We start from the raw sequence: 16,707 nt of genomic DNA on the forward strand, positions 1-16,707 counted from the left end.
CATAAGAGAGGCAGAGGGAGAAGGACCTTGTTCATCTCAGAGGATCCCACTTCAAGACTCGATGCTGGGGAGAGTCTGAGAAGCCTCTCGGGAAGCCAGGGGGGGACCTGATGGCATCTGTTCTCTCTTGGCTTCCCTGGGTGCCCTTTGAGGGAGCCCAGCTCAGTTGGGGAGGGGGAGGAGTCCAGACATGCTGGGGGTTTCCCAGAGGGGCCTGGGGGTCAAGGTGTCCTTCCCCTGTTGCTCCATCCAGTGGGAGATTATGGTGGGAGGCTGGTGGGGTCTTTGGACTAAAGCCAGCCTGGCCTTGCAGGCCTCCAGGCCAGGGCAGCCTCTGGGGGGGCTTGGGCCTTTGCCATTCGGACAGTCCCTTTTGGTCTGCTGGGAGGAGCCCAGGAGAGAGCAAGAAATATCAATGCCCTGCTGGTCAAAAGGGAGGCGGGCTGTGTCCGTGTGTGTGTGTGTGTCCGTGTGTGTCCGTGTGTGTGTGTTGTTCCCATGAAGAGGGGGGGCTGAGAGCCGTAGACCTGGGCCTGGTGTTTTTGTCATCCTGGTTCTCTGGGGTGGAGGGAGCCTCCTGCAGCTGAGCTGGGGCTGCCAGTTCCTGCTCTGGGCCGCCCTTTGGGTCAGTCCCAGAGCTGGGGGCTCTCTGGGTCCCTGCCCTGCCTTACCAAGCCTCCTGCCTTCATGGCTTTTGTGGGTCTCAGGGCGGAACAATCTAGCATTAGGACCCAGTGGGCTGGCAGTTCCTGTGACAAGAGTCTGGAGCAGCACTAGCGCAGAGTGTGTCTCCATCAGCTGGGCAGGATTGTGTGTGTGAGGCTCAGGGGCCTCTCCCACAAAAAGGCCTCTTCTGCCTCGGCCTCCCCGGGGACTTCACCCGGTGCCCAGGGATGCTCCCTTCCCCTCTGCCCTGAGGGCAGCATCCTGCCAGATTATCGAACCCGGCTATGAGCTGAGCCAGCCTTTCTGGAGGAAGATTGGCAGGAAAAAGCATCAGCATGGCCCAGGTCAAGCGAAACCCCCATGGCCAGGTGAGTGACCACAAGGGGCCCAGGACTGGGCAGCCGTGGGCTCCTGCTGTGTACCGGGTGGCTCTCCAGGCAGGAGAGGAGCACCAGCAGTTGGGGGGTGAGGAGAGCGAGAGAGGAGGAGGAGGAGGAGGAGGAGGAGGAAGGTACCATGTTTTCTCTGCCCCCGGCCTGGCTTTGTGTGTCCGGAGGGGGAGGGAGGTGGGAAAAGCCTCTGCAGTTGGGATTTGCCACTGGCTTTCTTGGCAGTCAGCTGGGCACCTGGGGCCCCCGCTTCACCCTCCCCACCCTTTGCCCCTTCTTGCTCTGCCCCTCCACTGAAACCGGGAGGGCCCTGGACGGTCCCTGAAAGCCCAGACTGCCCACTCACGGTGGCCTGGGTGTCCCCTGCAGGCCCAGGGGCCCCCTCCCCTTGGGGGCTTTGGCCATTTCCTTCCGATTCTTTTCTCCGTCCGAGGGGTGGCGTGGCAATGTGCTTTGAGCTCCGGGGACTTGGGAGCAGCACCCCCTTCCTTCTCTGGCGCAAAGCCTGGAACCCCAAGCGGTTTGAAGAGGACCGACCTTCCCAGGCTTCCCAGCTGTGCCTTCCTTGCCCCTGCGACTCCTGCAGCCACACGGCCTGATTAATGGAGGCCAGGGGAAGCGCTCTGACATTCGAATGCAAAATGCGCTCAGCCTCCCGGAGGTGTCCGTCCTTTAGCCATTGTCCAGGCCTGGAGGCGGCCTTAATGCCTTAGCCTGGGGGTGGAGAGGGGTTTCTCAGGCGGGAGAGCCCGAGGTCTCTCCTTGGCAGCATCCCCAGAGAGGTTGGGAAGCGGCCCCTGCCCAGTCCTTTGATTCGGGGTGAGGAAACCTTTGGGTGGTGCAGGTGCTTTTCCAGAAGATGTGGGCAGCTGTGCTAGAGGGTGGGGGACCACTGGGGAAGGGCAGGGTGGTGCCTGTTGCTCGGTGGTTTTCTTTGCCGTTTCTTTCAGACGACAGGGAGATTGTGGGACTGGGCACCGGAGGCTGAGCTGGCATCTGGATTTAGAAAGGTCCATAGAGATGGTAGCCGGTAGCTGCAGCTCCTTTGTTTGGGCCTCCCAAGGAGGAAGGGATGGGACTTTGTGGCTCGGCCAGGCTAACGCCACAGCTGAGACGGTCCCTTTATGGTGGTGGTTGCAGAATTGGTCTCCGTCCTTGGGGGCACCTGAGACTGGCTGGCTTGGTTTGTTTTCACGATTGACATCCCGCCTTTCTGATCCTTCAGCTTGTCCTCTGGGGGGAAAGGGGGCTGCAGGAAGCAGGGAGGATGGGAGGGGGGGCCTGCTGGGCTCAAGTCAAGGCTGGTGCCCACATGCCTGCTTGCCCCTCATTCCTCCCCTTACGCCCACTTGGCTTTTGGCTCTCAGTCCTGTTACTCACAGCAGAGAATAAAAACCCTTGTTAGAGCAGCCCAATCCTCCTCCTCCTCCTCCCGTTACCTCCGGCTGAAAATGCCTGAGTGGAGATGAAGGAAGGAAGGGAGGTCTTGGCTCTGGGAGGGGGAGGATTTGGGGAGTGACTCAGGAGAAGGCCAGGGGTGGGGGGGGGGGCTTTGACCTGAATGCCCAGACAAGGCAGGCCCTCTGGGGCTGAGAGGTTTGAAGTCGCCAGGAAAGGAGGGGGGGTGGTTACTCTGGGCTGGCCTTAAATCAGCCCCTCGTCCATGCAGAGCCTCTAAGGTCCCCCCCCCACTTCCTCTCCTCTCCTCGGCTGCCGTGTCAGCTCCTCCTCCAGACACTTTGGGGCTTTTGTCAAACCTCAGTTTGGATGCTGGAGGTTTTGGCTTCGATCCCTTTATCTGCTTGGAAGCCCCTTTGGTTCCTCTGCCTGGAAGCCGCCTTGCCGCAGGGACGCCGGCTCCCATCCAGTCTTCTGTCCTTGGGGGAGCCCTGGTCTTCCTGGATGGCTTCAATGGGAGAGCGCAGGGGTCTCCTCGGAGGCCGGGCTCAGGGCTTTGGCCCAGGAGGCCCTCTTCTCCCCCAGCATGGCTGCAGTCGGAGGTTTTTCTGGCCTTGGGGTGTAGGAAGGGAAGAGATTTGTTAGGCTGGTCAAAGGCCCAATTGGCGGGGGGCTTTCAGGCGAGGCAGGAGAGAGAGGAGCGTTTCTGCTCCAGGGGAAGGAAGGAAAGGGGGCTCTGGGCAGGGGGCAGCCGGGGTTTCTCTCAGGCTTCCACTGGGAGTCGAGCCTCAGGGTCTGCTTCGTTCACTTTGCCAGTTCCTAATTAGTGGGGCATTCACTTTTGGGGATGTTTTTCTGGTGGGCTTTATTGAATGTTAATTTTGTAGAGAGATTGGGATGCTGTGAGCTTCGCCTTCTTTCAGCTGCCGGCTGGGCGGGTGTTGCTATTCTGGAAGGTGAGGTGGGGGCAGAGACACCTGGAGTGATGCTGGCAGGGAATGAGGGAGCCTGGCCGGATGTGGGTGTAAGCTCAGATTGAGGCCTGCAGTGGCCAAGCACTTCCTGAAGGTGGGGAAGGCCAGCCGCCCGGCCTCCTCCCTCCTGGAGCTCCTCCTGCTTCGAGATGGAGCGGCTGGAGATCTGCCTGGGGAGGCCTTTGGGACTCTGCCAGGCTGGTCGCGTTCGCTGCAGCTGGGGCTTGTCTTGGGATAGGGTGGCAGGGGGCTCTGGAATGGGGAGACCTTGTCCTCAGTCCCTTCCTGTGGCCCTGCCGGCAGAAGGAAGGGAGGACCCCGATGGGCCTCCATGGCGCTCCAGAGGGAGCTGGGGGGGCTCTGGGCAGCACATCTCACTGGAAGCGGCCTGAGCTGCTGCTTGGAAGAAGCAGGGACAGCGGCCTCGGATTGGGTGGCAGTTGGGGCCCCGGGCTCTGGCTCAGCTCCAGGAGCGGAAGTGGCCTGAGAGATGCCCCAAGTGCTGCTGCAGGAAGGCAGAGCCCGTATCAAGGGCCGCCTTTTGGCAACAAGGGTGGTGAAAGGTGCTTCTTCCTCCGCCCTCCTGGCATCGCCCGGCCACCTGCTTTTGCCTGGTTCCATCCCTTCCGGGTGAACCTCAGCCAAAAGCTTCTGCAGAGGCAGTGGGCTCTTGGGACCGGCTGTTCTCTCCAGTCTGAACAAGGCAAGCCGTCCTGGGCATGACCACGGCCGGGGGACCTTTGTCCTGAAGCCCTCCGGGGGCCTCAGGGCAGGCGAAGCGGCGCCTGCTCTGGGCATCGGCCAATGACAGCTTCAAAAGGCCCAGAGGGTGCTGGGCTGCCCTTGAAGGCACCCAGAAACTTTAACTCTCCAGAATGTAACGGCACCCAGAGCCAACGACTTGGGTTCTGGGCCCCCTGTGCAATGCTGGACTGGCAACCCCTGCTTGATGAGCGGGTGGCAGTTGCGGCTGGGAGAGCCCTTGTGCAGCTTTGTCTTGTGCACCAGTTGCTCCCTTTCCTGTGCTCGGTCCCTCCGGCCATCTCCCGGTTGGAGTATTGCAACGCGCTCCACGTGGGGCCACCCTGGAAGAGTATCTGGAGGCTTCAGCTGCTACACAACTGAGCTGCAGGGCAGTTACACCCCCAGTTGCCAGTTTGCTTCCCGTTCCAATTCACGGTGTTGGTTGTCTCCTTGAAAGCCTTTCGTGGCATCGGTCCAGGAACCTTCTGACCCTGACAGGAAGTGGCTGCCCCAACCACATGGACGACGGGCCCTGTCGGTCAGCATCTTGGAGGGGGCGGATGGGTTAGTCAGAGCCTACCTTCTACCTCCTCCCCATCACGGCCCCGTTTTGTGGGACGCCCGGGGTCCAGCCCTCCCCCGGTGCAACGGCTGCTCTTCCCCCAGGCCCTGGGAGGGGTGTGGCTGGGCCCCGAGGGTTTGGCTGCTGTTGGGCAGACGGGGGATGGCTGGTCAGGGACCACCAGGTGTTTGGTTTTTATTGCTGTTGCGCAGAGTTGTGTTTTATCCGATGAGCGGCCATATAAGACTGTTAACTACATAAATGAATAATGAAATCAATAAGAGCAGAATACAGATAATAACCTTAACTGTCAGTCAACTGGCACCCATTCTGTCCTGCCAAGCTGCCCATATGCCAAAAGGCTCCCCTGAGGTCCCTCCCTCCCTCCCTCCCTCCCTGATCTGGCTGGTTCCCTTTGGGGCCGTTTGGATTGAGAGGCCTTGGAGGCAGGAGAGGCAGGCGTCGACTGCCAGGCACAGGCAGAGCCTCCGGAAGGCTTGGGGGCTCTCAAAGAAGGGCAGCCTCGGTGTCTGTGGGGCCTAGGAGAAGGCTTCTCCCGAGGGCCAGGCAGTGCCAGGCATCCTTGGGGGCTCTTGATCCCAGACAGGGGTCTTCCTCCCTTTTCCGTGACACCCTCAGGAACGTAGCCGAGGGAACCGATTGGGGGGAGCTTCTCTGGGCCACGCGTTTCCCCATCTCTGATTGCGGGGAGGCGTTTGTGGTGCTGGGAAGCCGTTCTGCCTCTTCGCTGGGCAACGGAGGCTCCTCACAGGGTTGGGTGCCCGGGCTACCCCTGGGTGGGGCAGGACTGATGCCGGGGCCGCTCCTGGTCCAGACCAGGCCGGGTTCTCAAGCTTACATGGGAGTTTGCCCAGAGAGGCTCCCTGGACTCTGGAGTCAGGCCGGCTGGCCCCCTTCCTGGAGCACTTTGGGGGCCCCCAGCCCTTTGAAGTAGAGGCAGTGCAGATCCAGGCGGTCTGGAGGCCTCTCCTGCGGAGGCCCCCCGTCAGGGCCCAAGAGGGCAGGGCCAGCGTCAGTGGCAGAGGAGTCGCTCTGGGAGAGGTCCTGAGGAGGCCCCAGAAGGAGGCTCAGAGCTTTCACCCGAGTGGGCAGTGGTTGGGCTTCCGGCTTCCCCCGGGACTCCAGCTGGCTCTTGGCCTCCATGTGGCTGGAAGGCCTTCACTGCTTGGCATCTCGGTTAGCGGTTGTTGGGCTGGGAGGCCCAGGTTCTAGTCCCCACCCCCACGCCAGCATGGTAGTTCTCTGGTGACTTGGGGCCAGTTACTGACCTTCGGCCCACCCTACTCCGCAGGATCGTTGTTGGGAGCAAATGAGGAGAGAGAGCCATATGGGCTGCCTTGAGCTCCGGCCGGAAGGCTGGTCTGGAAATCCACGAGCAGCAAAGGCACAAATGGCCACCCTTTTCCTTCTTCTGCTGCCCCTTCTAGGTCTCCAGCGCCGGTGCCAGGATGAGCGCGGAAGTGGGCGGCAAGCCCCTGAAAGTGGGTTCCCGAGTGGAAGTGATAGGCAAGGGCCACCGTGGGACGGTGGCGTACGTGGGGGCCACCCTCTTTGCCACAGGGAAATGGGTCGGCGTCATCCTGGACGAAGCCAAAGGCAAAAATGATGGGACGGTGCAGGGCAGGCGGTACTTCACGTGCGAGGAGAACCACGGCATCTTCGTGCGACAGTCACAGGTGAGCCTCTGCTGGTGGGGCCCCAACTGCTCCCTCCCTCCATCAACAGCAGCTCCCCCCCCCGAAGGAAAAGGGAGGGAGTAAAGGGGGGGGAAACCCCTTTGGGTCTTGGCTTGCTTTAAGGGGCCTGAGGAAAACACGGGGAGGAGGGGCAGAATTCAAGGCCTTCCTTTAACCACTCATGCCGCTCTCTTCCCTGGCTCTTGGCACAGGAAGAACCTGATGATTATCTACCTACCTACCCACCCACCTGCCTAAATTTTGACATCTACGCAGGCATGATGTCATGCTTGTTGGAACTCTTAGAAGGATTTTGGATTTTGATTTTTATGCTGCTTTTCAATCCAGATGCCTTTAAGCTTGGCCTAGTTGGTTCAGCTGGCTAGTCCTACCTGAGGCCTGAAGGCCGGCTGGGAGACTTGGGGCCAGTCCTCCTCGCTCAGCTCAGCCACGGGGCTGTTGTCATGGGGAATGGAGCAGGAGGAAGGAGTGTTAGCTTTGCCACCTTGAGTTGTTTCTCAAAAAATAGTAAAGGCAGGTTATAAATGAATAAATAAAGGTAAATATCAATTGAAAATAAAGGTGCTGGTCATAGGACAATACATAACATTATTTTTAATTCCTTCCTTGGCTGCTGCATTCCTAAACGTAATGCTGGCTTAGGGGTCTGTGGCTTCCCTTTGGTGTCCCGCCTTTGCTCCTGATGCCTTTCGGTCCCAAGCTCCAAGCGGCCTCCGGTCCATGGTTCAGGGCCCCAGGACTTCCCTGCACTTTGTCCAGAAGGGTGTGGCTCCCGGAGACCTCCCTCTCTCCTGGCTGAGCCTCTGTGCCCAGGCAGACAGAGCAGTTTCCTCCAGCTGTTCTCCCGCTGGAGCTCCTCCCCAGCTTCACCCAACACTCTGGCTGGGCCGCATTCCTCAAGAGATGCCAGCTTTGGAAGGGGCAGCCGGGGTGGTGCGAATCCCGGAGTCTGGAGTGGAGAAGGGGTTGCTTGGAATCCTCAAGGGGCCCTCTGTGAATCATACAACCTCCTCCCGTGGGTCTCCGACGGCCTTGCTTTCCCCTGCATCTCCCCTGGGGGTCCGAGGACTTGTGGCATGAAATGCGTGGCGGGTGGGCTGTCGGCTCTAAAAGGCTCCGAATGAGGCGATGTGCAGGAGTTCACAGGGCTGCTGAAGGAACCGCAGTTAGTCCCAGGTTAGCAACCAGCAGCTCTTAGGCAAAGACTGGCTCCCACAATGCCGATCTCCTCATCGGCTGCAGAACACGTGGTTGACGGGGGAAGCCCAGCATTTCCCACTTGGGCCTTCAAGATCCCTTGGGGATCTGCCAGGGCCCCTGAGTGGCCTCTTCCTGGAGCTCAAGTAGGACATGAAACCCCTTTGAAACTCTGGGTTGGTAAAGGACGGAGGGCAGAACCCTGACCGTGCGGGTGGACGCAGCGCTGTGCAGGGGAAGCCTTTTTTTTTGCTGCGTTGAGGCCGGGAGAAGCCGGAAGGAAGGAGACGGAAGAGGAACCGTTTTGGTCACCACCTTTCCTTTCTCTTTAGATCCAGGTGTTTGAGGATGGCGCAGACACCACCTCCCCAGAAACCCCAGAGGCTTCGGCATCAAGGGTCCCCAAGAGAGGTAGGCTCTTCGGCTTTTTCGGCATCAGCTGGGGGCCTCCCCTGCCTGTTTACATTGGCCATTTATGAAGGAAAATGTCCCCACTGCCCTAGCAGGTTGATCTCTTCCTTTGGGAACCTTGGGTGGCTGCCCCTCCTGTATGCCAGGATTCTGAGTCTCGAAGCAATTTACCTAGGAATAAAAGAGGTGGCCAGCACAGATTCAAAGAGCAAAACCCCCATGAAATGGGGCCAGACCCCTTCCGAGAAGATGGCCCCTTGCCCCTCTCTGGGCAGCGGTGTCTTGCCTTCCAAGAGGAGCCGTGGAGGAGAGCCCACAAAGGTTCTGGCCACGAGGGCTGCCCTTCAGGGCAGGTGACTTGTGGGGGCATTCCAGAAGCCCCCAGAGGCTCACGCATCCTGGCTCACGGGGGAGCTTGCTGCCCTTGCTAGCCAGGGCTGCATGCCAAAGCCCTTCCTGCCGGTCCTAGGGGAGCCTGGGCTGGTGGAGCCGGGATCCCCCAGGGCCACCCGTGGGGTTGGGGCCAAGGAAAGGATCGTGGGAGGGGCCCACTTCTGGCCTGAGAAAGCAGGTGACTTTCAGGCGTGGAGCGGAAGGTGAGGTGGCCATTAAGGAGGGTGACTAGAGAGGAGCCGGCATGCCAGAAAGGAGGCGGCAGGGAAGCGGCCTCCAAGCAGCCTTTGGTTTAGCAGGAGCTCCGGCCTCCCTGACGATCGCTCTCTGCTGGAAGGTTTCCCTGGAAACTGCCACAGACAACGCAGCTCCCGCAGGCTCTGCCAGGGCTCTGCTGGCCTCCTCTCCTCCGGCCGGCTGGGGCTTCCCCAGCTGCCATTAGCGGAGGGTGGGCTGCAGGGGTCCCCGAGAGCTGCACAGGGGCTCCAACTGCCAGAGAAGGAGAGCTGGATCCCAGGTCTTGGATGGATCACTGCGGGTGCCCAAGCGCTCAGAGGAAGGACCCCCTGCCCACCTCCCAGCCGGCCCCCAACGTGGAGCCTGGAGTGCAGGCAGCAGAGCTTCCCTTGCTCTCTTCCTTGCTGGGCCCTTTGTTAGGTAAGCTCCCCGTTGGGAGAGCGAGTGCGTTCAGAGAAGCGTTGTGAGAGTTGCGTTGGAGAACACACAAACCAGCATACAGAGACACTGCAGTTTCAATAGGCTTTCACTGTCGTGGAAATAGAGGTATTAGAGCCCATCAAACAGTCCAAGTCATACACGGATAAGACAGTCAGTCATCAACGTCTTTCAGTTAAGGGATAATCCAAATAACATAGTCCATAATCATACAAACAGTCCGGTACACAAAGTTTGCTAGCAGTTGCAAAACTCACAATAGCTCACGCTGATCACAATACGGCACTTCTAACAGCCAGCTTCCAAACACTCAGATCAGATCAGCATCTAACAGTGATTCTGGCTCCCTCTTATGGCCGATTGAGGAAACAGCAACCAATCACATTTACAGCATGATTTAAAGAAACAGGTACAGCATTGTTACATGATTGATATATTGCCAACCCAACCGTTAGATTATATTCCGGTTGTGGTTCGGCCTGCGTTTCTTCCAGCTGGACATTCAGGCCAGGCCAGGAGCAGCTGAAGCCAGAGAGAGTCTTCATGGTAGCTGCACTGCAAATATCGGTCTCTCCGCCCTGCAGGTTGACTGGTTGCTGCCTCGCAGCTAGTGATGCCAGTCAGCAGCAGGGCCGGGAGGGGGGGGGGTTTGGTAAGGAAAAATGGGGGGAGGGAGAGAGCCCTATGCAGGCAGCTGAATCCCAACTCTGGAGGATGAGGAAACAAGGAATCACAATAAATCAAAGAAATAACGTGCAAAAAAAGTATCGTATGAAACGCTAATAATAGGACAGCGGTGGAACAAAAAGCTCCCCGGACTTCTGAAGCCACAAACAGACTGGGCGCACCTTCTGGTGGGAGCCTTCCGCCAGTCCCTGCCAGGGCCCCCGGGGGCCACGTCTAGAGTGGGCAGCATGCGGGATTCGGGGCTTCCCCCTTCAGAGCTCTTTTTTCCAAAGGGGCCCAGGGAATCCCCCAGAAGCTCCTGAGGGGCAGCCTTGGGGGGCCTATGGAAAACCTCCCCCAGTGGAATCACTGTCAAAATGTCCTTGTTTTGATTCTCCTCCAGATTCTTCTGAAGGGCCCAAGACCAGCAAACTGGTGAGTAGTTTCTTTCTGTCGTCATTTGATGCCCTCTGTGCCCGCCTGAGGTTCCTTGCGAAGGAAAAGGCCCCTTTCCCACGAGAGATTGCTCAATGGAGCCCACTGCGTATCATTTGGGGAGGGGGGTGCCTGCTTTACATAAGACAACCTTCACCCCCTCCTGACCCTTTTCGTAACCACCTAAAACAACACCTCTGCCCTGTGTGCTCAGCTGGTTCCCCATCAGCCCCTGATGAAAAGGACTGGGAATCCGGAAGGCCCCTCCCCAAGAGCTGGAAGCGAAGCCCTTCTGGGTCGCCCGTCTTCCTGTGCCGACCAAGAGGGGCTCCTCCCTCCGGGTCTCCCTGAATGAAGCCTCCCGGAGGGCTCCGTTCGCGCCCCAGGCTCTTCCCTGCTAACCTCTTCTGATTCTGTGGCCACGGAAAAGAATTCGGCCTTTGGGAGGGTTTTTCTTCTGCTTTTCTGTTTTTATGGCTTTCTCCGTCTCGAGATCCGGCTCAGCTCTTTGCTCCTTCTGTCCATCGGATGGCCTCTCCCTGTGGTCCTCCATCCAGCCCGTCCTCCGGCCAGGCTGGTTCTCTCCGTTGAGTGCTGCAGGGAGGCAGCTGCTCCTCTGGGCCTTCTTCGGAGCTGGTTCCCCCCACCCCCCACGACTTCTGCAGCCCCTCCTCAGGGGCCTTTCCTCTTGGTTCTCTTAGCCCTCTCTGCTCCGGCCAGGACTTTGCCCTTCCTTAAGCCCCCTCAGTCCCGAAGCTCTTGCCCCCCTGCTCCCACCGGTCCCCCTCGGAATGCACTGGGCCCAGATCAGGGCTGCGGAAGGGAAGGGACCAGCTTCCTGTCCGCCCTGCAGGAATGTCAGGCAGTGGCTGAGATCCTGAATGGTGGGATCCCTCTGACCGCCACATGTTGTCCTGGCTCCTGCGCTGTTCACGGTCAGAGCCCGTCAACCTTGGGTGCCTGCCCAGGTCTCCCCCAATAACAGGAGCCTTTGGCGCCTCCCCACACCGGGCGAGGGTTGGGGCCGGAGCTCTCTTTCCCCTGCCCTGAACTGGAGGGGCAAATCACGGCCTGGGCGGGGGGGGGGGGGCTCCCAGTCTGAAGCGGCAGGCAGCTCCGTTGGGAGTCGGGTGGGGAGCTTGGAAAGAGAGGTTTCCCAGAAGGGAGGACAGCTGTGGCCGTCTCCCCTGGGCTCTCCGGGAGCAGCTGCTGTCACTTAAGCACATGGCTTGTGTCCTCCTGGGCTGGGCTGGGCACAGGCTCTGCTTCCCACCATGGACTCCCTGGGCAAGAATTCCCTTTGGGGAGCGTCCTGCAGTCACGGGGGAGGAATAGGAGGGGCCAATGGGGCAGGCGGCCCCTCTCCTCTCTCCATGGGGTTTGCTAGTATGAACGTGGCCGGTGGTGACAAACAGAGGAACCGGATGTTGCGTGGCTGAATCGTCCTTTCAAAAAGCATTTTTATGCGTCCATTCAAAGAAAACGTTGACATAATTTCCCACAAAGCCATCAGGATTTCTGCAGTTTCCCCTCATCTTTGGCCCTTTGGGCGTTTCTTTCTTTTGGAGCAAAACTGGGAGGTTCAGGAAAGTGCGTTGCAAAGAAATCCACAATCACGCAAAGCCCTCCTCCTGCTGGGCTGCAGGTTGTACGGGGTGGGGAGAGGTTGCTGGGGGGGGGGTTGGGGGGACCCCAGCCCATCACACGGCTGCGTCTTCTGGCCTTGCTTCGTTCTGAGTCTCCTGTCTGGAGACCAATTGGGTGTCCTCCTTGCACTCAAACTGTGCGTGTGGTGTGCGTGGAATGAGGGTCCTGGAAAGGATTGGTGGACCACATGCGCCAAAGGGGCTTCAGCTCCCACCCCTTTCCCTGCTGGGCTTCGATTCTGCCCTTCGTGAGGTGGGGGGGGGGGCACACAGGCTTTTCTTTTGCTTTCCAGAAAGGCCCTGAAAGGCCCTGAAAGCAGGAACACCTGGGACACCTTTCCACCCCCCCTCCCCCCCATCTAACCTCTCCTTTTGTCCTCTTTCTATGCAGCGCGGAGTGAAACCTAAAAAGGTGGTGTCTCTTTTTTCTCCTGCGCATGAAACGGTTGTGCAAAAGGCCACGCTTGTGGCTGCCGTGGCCTCAGCCGCTGCACACACGCATGCGTCCCCCTTGCATGGATGTTCCGGTTAGGGCACCCGGGGGGTCTGACGGGCTCCCTGGGACACCTGGGACACACGTCCCATCACCAGCTTAGCCGTGTCTGGAAAGAGGCGGCTAATTCTCCAACCGGCTTACTTGGGATTTCTGGCAGCCACAAAGAAAGCTGTAAACCCAGATGCCCCCCCCCCCTCCTGCCACCACCACCCCGCCTGACCTGGCCGTGAGTGGAGGGGAAAGGGCGCCATGGCAGCCCCCTTTGCCCTGATAATCCCCACAGCAGTTTGGGAGAGCAGCAGGGTCTTTCCCCTCTTTGCAGCTGTGGGGGCAGATTTCCCCAGAGTCAGAGGGCAGCTGCGGGTAATTGCTGTAGGGATCGAGACCCCCATCTCCCCCCCCCCCTCGGCTCTTTAACTGTCTTCTAGGACAGTGTTTTTCAACCACTGTGCCGTGGCACACTAGTGTGCCGTGACATAGTGTAAGGTGTGCCATGGGAAAAACACTTTATATATAGTCAATATAGGCACAGAGTTAAATTTTTTTAACATTTTCCAATGGTGGTGTGCCTCGTGATTTTTTTCATGAAAAAAGTGTGCCTTTGCACAAAAAAGGTTGAAAAACACTGTTCTAGGACAAGGGTCTCTCCACTTGTGAACCTCAACCCACAGAATCCATTGCTGCCTGGGATTTAAAGTCCAGCAGTCTTAAAAGCCGCCAGGTTTGGGGACCCCCCCCCCCCCGAGTCTCCGGCCACTGCTCTGCCCAAAGAGCAACAGGGAGGGCAGGCTTCCCACTGCTGGGCTGGGGGCTGCGGGGCATGTGGCCGCAGGGGGTCTGTGAAGGTGGCCTTAGAGGAGAATTGGACTGGAGCTCTGTTCATGCTGTCCAGCAAGGGAAGGAGCCCTTTGGGGGGGTCCCTGCTCTAAGTAGCGGAGGAGAAGCAGAGGCTGAGGCTTTTCAGCCCCCCCCCCCCATCCCTGCAGAAAGTCCTAGCACCGTTTCTAAGCCCTCTGATTCCCCCCTCCCCTCCCTCCTTTGGTCTCCAGCCTGCGGGGTCCTACCTGCTTTCTCCTGGCTCCGAACCTCAGCGGGGAGTCGCGGGGGGGGGGGGGGAGGGAGCCTCCGCCGCCTCCTCGTCTTCCAGCTCTGCTTCCTTCCCGCTGCTGCATGTGCCTGAGGCTGGCCTTGCATGCCTCCCTTCCTTCCTTGCTTGCTTGCGCCCGTTGCTTGCAGAACCTCCGTCCGTCCGGCTCTGCATGAGGCCCAATCTGGCCCTGGTTCTGTCTCTGCCCGCCTGGAGGAGTGCCCGGCAGAGACCCCCCCTCCCACCAGCGCTCAGTGGCCTCTCCCCTGTTTGGCTTCCGGCAACAGGTCTGGGCTTGCCTGGCGGCAGGTGGCCTGGTGCCCTTGAGAGTGCCAGGGCGGCCCTGGTGGCACCCGGGAGGAAAGTGAGGCTGGGAGGGGCTCCGGTCTTTGTCCCCCCCCCCCCCCCATGTTGTCCAAACTAAGCTGAGTCCAGGGGGGGCTCTGGGCAGCCGGTCCCTCCTGGTCCAGCCAGGCAAGCGGCTGATTGGATTAGTTGGTGCCTCCGGCCGTCCTTCTGGATGACAGATGGCTGGGGGGGGAGGCCCCTCCCACCCCCCCTTGGCCCTCCCCCCTCTGGGCCTGCCACCTGCCTCCCGGCCTGGGAGAGGCGCAGGTGCTGAGGCAGCCCAGGGGTATTGGGAGGAGAGTGCGCCCCCCCTCCTCCTTGCTCCTTCCCTGCCCAGGATCGTGTTTCTCAGAGGGGTCCTTGGGTGCTCAGCCCCAGCCTGCTTGCCCCGAGGCCTAAGGGAGTCATGGGGGGGGGGGGGAGACTGAAGGGGCTGCCTGGGGAGTCCCAGGGATCTTGCAAAACTCCACCCTTTGATTGCACGGAGGTTTTCCTTGGATCCTGCGGTTGCCCTCGGGAGGGGGATCCCTCAGAGGCCATGGGGTGCAGGGAGGCTGGTTTCCAAGGAGGAGGAAGCTTTTGGGGTGCTCTGATCGACCTAGGGGGCCAGGAGGAAGGGCCCTCCGTTGAGTGCCCAGGGGGTTCCGTAAGGCCAGGGCCGTGCAGGGAAAGAGGCCTGACTCTCGGCCCTTCTAGGCCGACCAGAGCCACTCGCGGAGGGGAGGGGAGCCCCCCCCCTCCAAGAATAAGCTGCTTTGGAGCAGACAATGGCTAGCCGTGTCTTCTGGGCATCTCCTCCCCCCTCCGCTGTGGAATCATGTGTCCTCCCCCCCCCCCCCCCCTTGGTGTCTGCACATAATGGGCCTTGTTTCTAGGCAGCCTCCCCTCTGGGGAGAGTCCTCCTCCTCCTCCTCCTCCTCCGGCTGCCCTGCGGGACCCTCTTGGCTGCGCCTGCCGCCTCTTCTCCAAAGGGGGGGGGGAGGGCTTCCTTCACCCTCCGTCTCCAAAGGCCTCTGGACGGGTCTGCCTTCTGCGGAAAGATCCGTGCAGGGGACTTTGGTCCTGGAAAGGTCTCAGTGCTGTTGGTAGGAACCAAAGGCTGGCAGCCCCTGGGGCCGGAGTGGCTCGTGGGCCTTCAGCCGGTGGGAGGGAGCGGGCTCAGTGGAAGGCCGCCTTTCCTCTGGGAGAAGCAGAGGGGCACCGAGTGTCAGAGGAGGAGCTTCCATTCTGGCCCCCAAAAGCTCTCTGGGGATACAGGCAGCCCTCGACTTACAACGGTTCATTTAGTGACCGTTCAAAGTTACAACACGACTGGAAAAAGTGGTCACCTGATCAAAATTCAGGCACTTGGCAACTCGTATTTATGACGGTCGCAGTGTCCCGGAGCCACGTGATCCCCTTCTGTGCCCTTCTGACCAGCCAAGTCACTGGGGAAGCCCGATTCACTTAACAACCGGGTTACTAATTTAGGAACTGCAGTGATTTACTTAAGGACTGTGGCAAGAAAGGTCATAAAATGGGGCAAAACTCACTTAAGAAATGTCTCGCTTAGTAATGTAAGTTTTGGGCTCAATTCTGGTCGTAAGTCGAGGACTACTTGTGCTCTGTAAGCATTTTTGTTTCTGCAGGAAATAATCCCTTCCCTTTTTTATTTTCGGCCCAATGGCCAGTTTTTCCTATCTTGGGGCTGGGAAGGCCCACTTGAAAGGGCCATGGAGAATTTGGGGAAGGGGCTTGGGGGAAATATTTAGAGGCCGGTGCTTCTCCTGCCCAGCCGTGCAGTCTGTCTCCTTCAGAGACCCCCCAGTCTGGGAGACGTCCGGTTCGTACAGAGCCAGACCTTCTGCTCTGCTTAGGAGCTCTCTTGCTGCCCCCCTCCCCACCCCCCCTGGACTCCCCGGGCCCTGAGCAGAGCCTGGGGGCAGGGCCAGGTGCACCCTGGGGGCCCACTGCAGCAGGGAGGGAGGGAGGGAGGGGCCCTCTCTGTGGGGCCCCTGCCAGCTCCTTTCCTCTGGGAGGGCTGAGCGGAGGCTTTGGAGGCCGCAGGAGCTGCCAGACCAAGACTTTGGGTAGCTGGGCCTCCAAAGAGGGAGGGAGGGGGGGCTCTTCCTTCAGCCTCCCTTTCCCAGCCCCAGAAAAGGGACAAACACGGCAGAGGCTCCAAACGGAGGAGGAGGAGGAGGAGGAGGAGGACCAGAGGCTCCTGGGCATGAAATGTGTCCTTGGATCCATTTCACCCTGCCTGCAATTGTCCATTTACGGCCTTTCTTCCCTTCTGGTCAAAGGACTCCCATCTCCCACAGCCTCCCCTTCCCTTTCAAAGCCCTTCCCGTCCTCAGCCACCCCTGCAGGGCATGGGGAGGGGGCAGGGGGTCCCCCTTCTGGGCCAGAAGCAGGGGGGGGGTTCCTTTCTGGAGTGGCCTTGCAGTCGGGGGCCTCTGGCTTTGGCTGAGGATGAGTTCAGGCAACTCCCCCAACGAGGCCAGGGCTGGCGAACCTTTTCGGCACTGAGTGCCCAGGGCAGGAGTGCCCACGCGTGCTGGAAGGAACAGCTGGCCGGTGCGCTTGCACATCTGCGCCCCGGAAACTGCAAGATCCTCTTCCTGTGCGCGTCCTGGGCGGATGCTCTTCCGGTTTCCGGTGCTGCCCCTTGCGCGTGGAGGCCAGCTGGCGGGCGTGCCCGGAAGAGCCACGGGTGACGGCTGGCTTGCCCGGAGAGATTCTGGCACATGTGCCAAAGGTTCCCCATCACAGAACTAGGCTCTGCCCTAAATCCCTCCCCTCCTCTGGCTGGGGGGGGGGCCTCCCAGGAGGAGGGGGGGCAAAGTGGGCCCCTGCCACTCTCTTGGGCGCTTTCCCCTGGATATCCCACCAACATTCTCCTCCCCAGAAGGCTCTGGCC

General features: G+C 59.9%; 1 protein-coding gene across 2 annotated transcripts in view; it reads left to right on the forward strand.

The window, feature by feature from the left end:
- The window catches only part of DCTN1 (dynactin subunit 1), a 44,226-nt gene that overhangs the window by 7,520 nt on the left and 19,999 nt on the right, over positions 1-16,707 (forward strand). The window contains exons 2-5 of one of the 2 annotated variants that reach the window (XM_032223524.1): positions 4,382-4,384; positions 6,182-6,430; positions 7,981-8,059; positions 10,197-10,228. In XM_032223524.1, the coding sequence (XP_032079415.1) occupies positions 6,203-6,430; positions 7,981-8,059; positions 10,197-10,228 (339 nt within the window). In that variant the 5' untranslated portion in view covers positions 4,382-4,384; positions 6,182-6,202. The remainder of the gene's footprint in view (positions 1-4,381; positions 4,385-6,181; positions 6,431-7,980; positions 8,060-10,196; positions 10,229-16,707) is intronic. The other variant, XM_032223523.1, reaches the window with a different exon arrangement.

This window comes from Thamnophis elegans, chromosome 9 (assembly GCF_009769535.1).
Source record: "Thamnophis elegans isolate rThaEle1 chromosome 9, rThaEle1.pri, whole genome shotgun sequence".
NCBI classification, from domain to species: domain Eukaryota; kingdom Metazoa; phylum Chordata; class Lepidosauria; order Squamata; family Colubridae; genus Thamnophis; species Thamnophis elegans.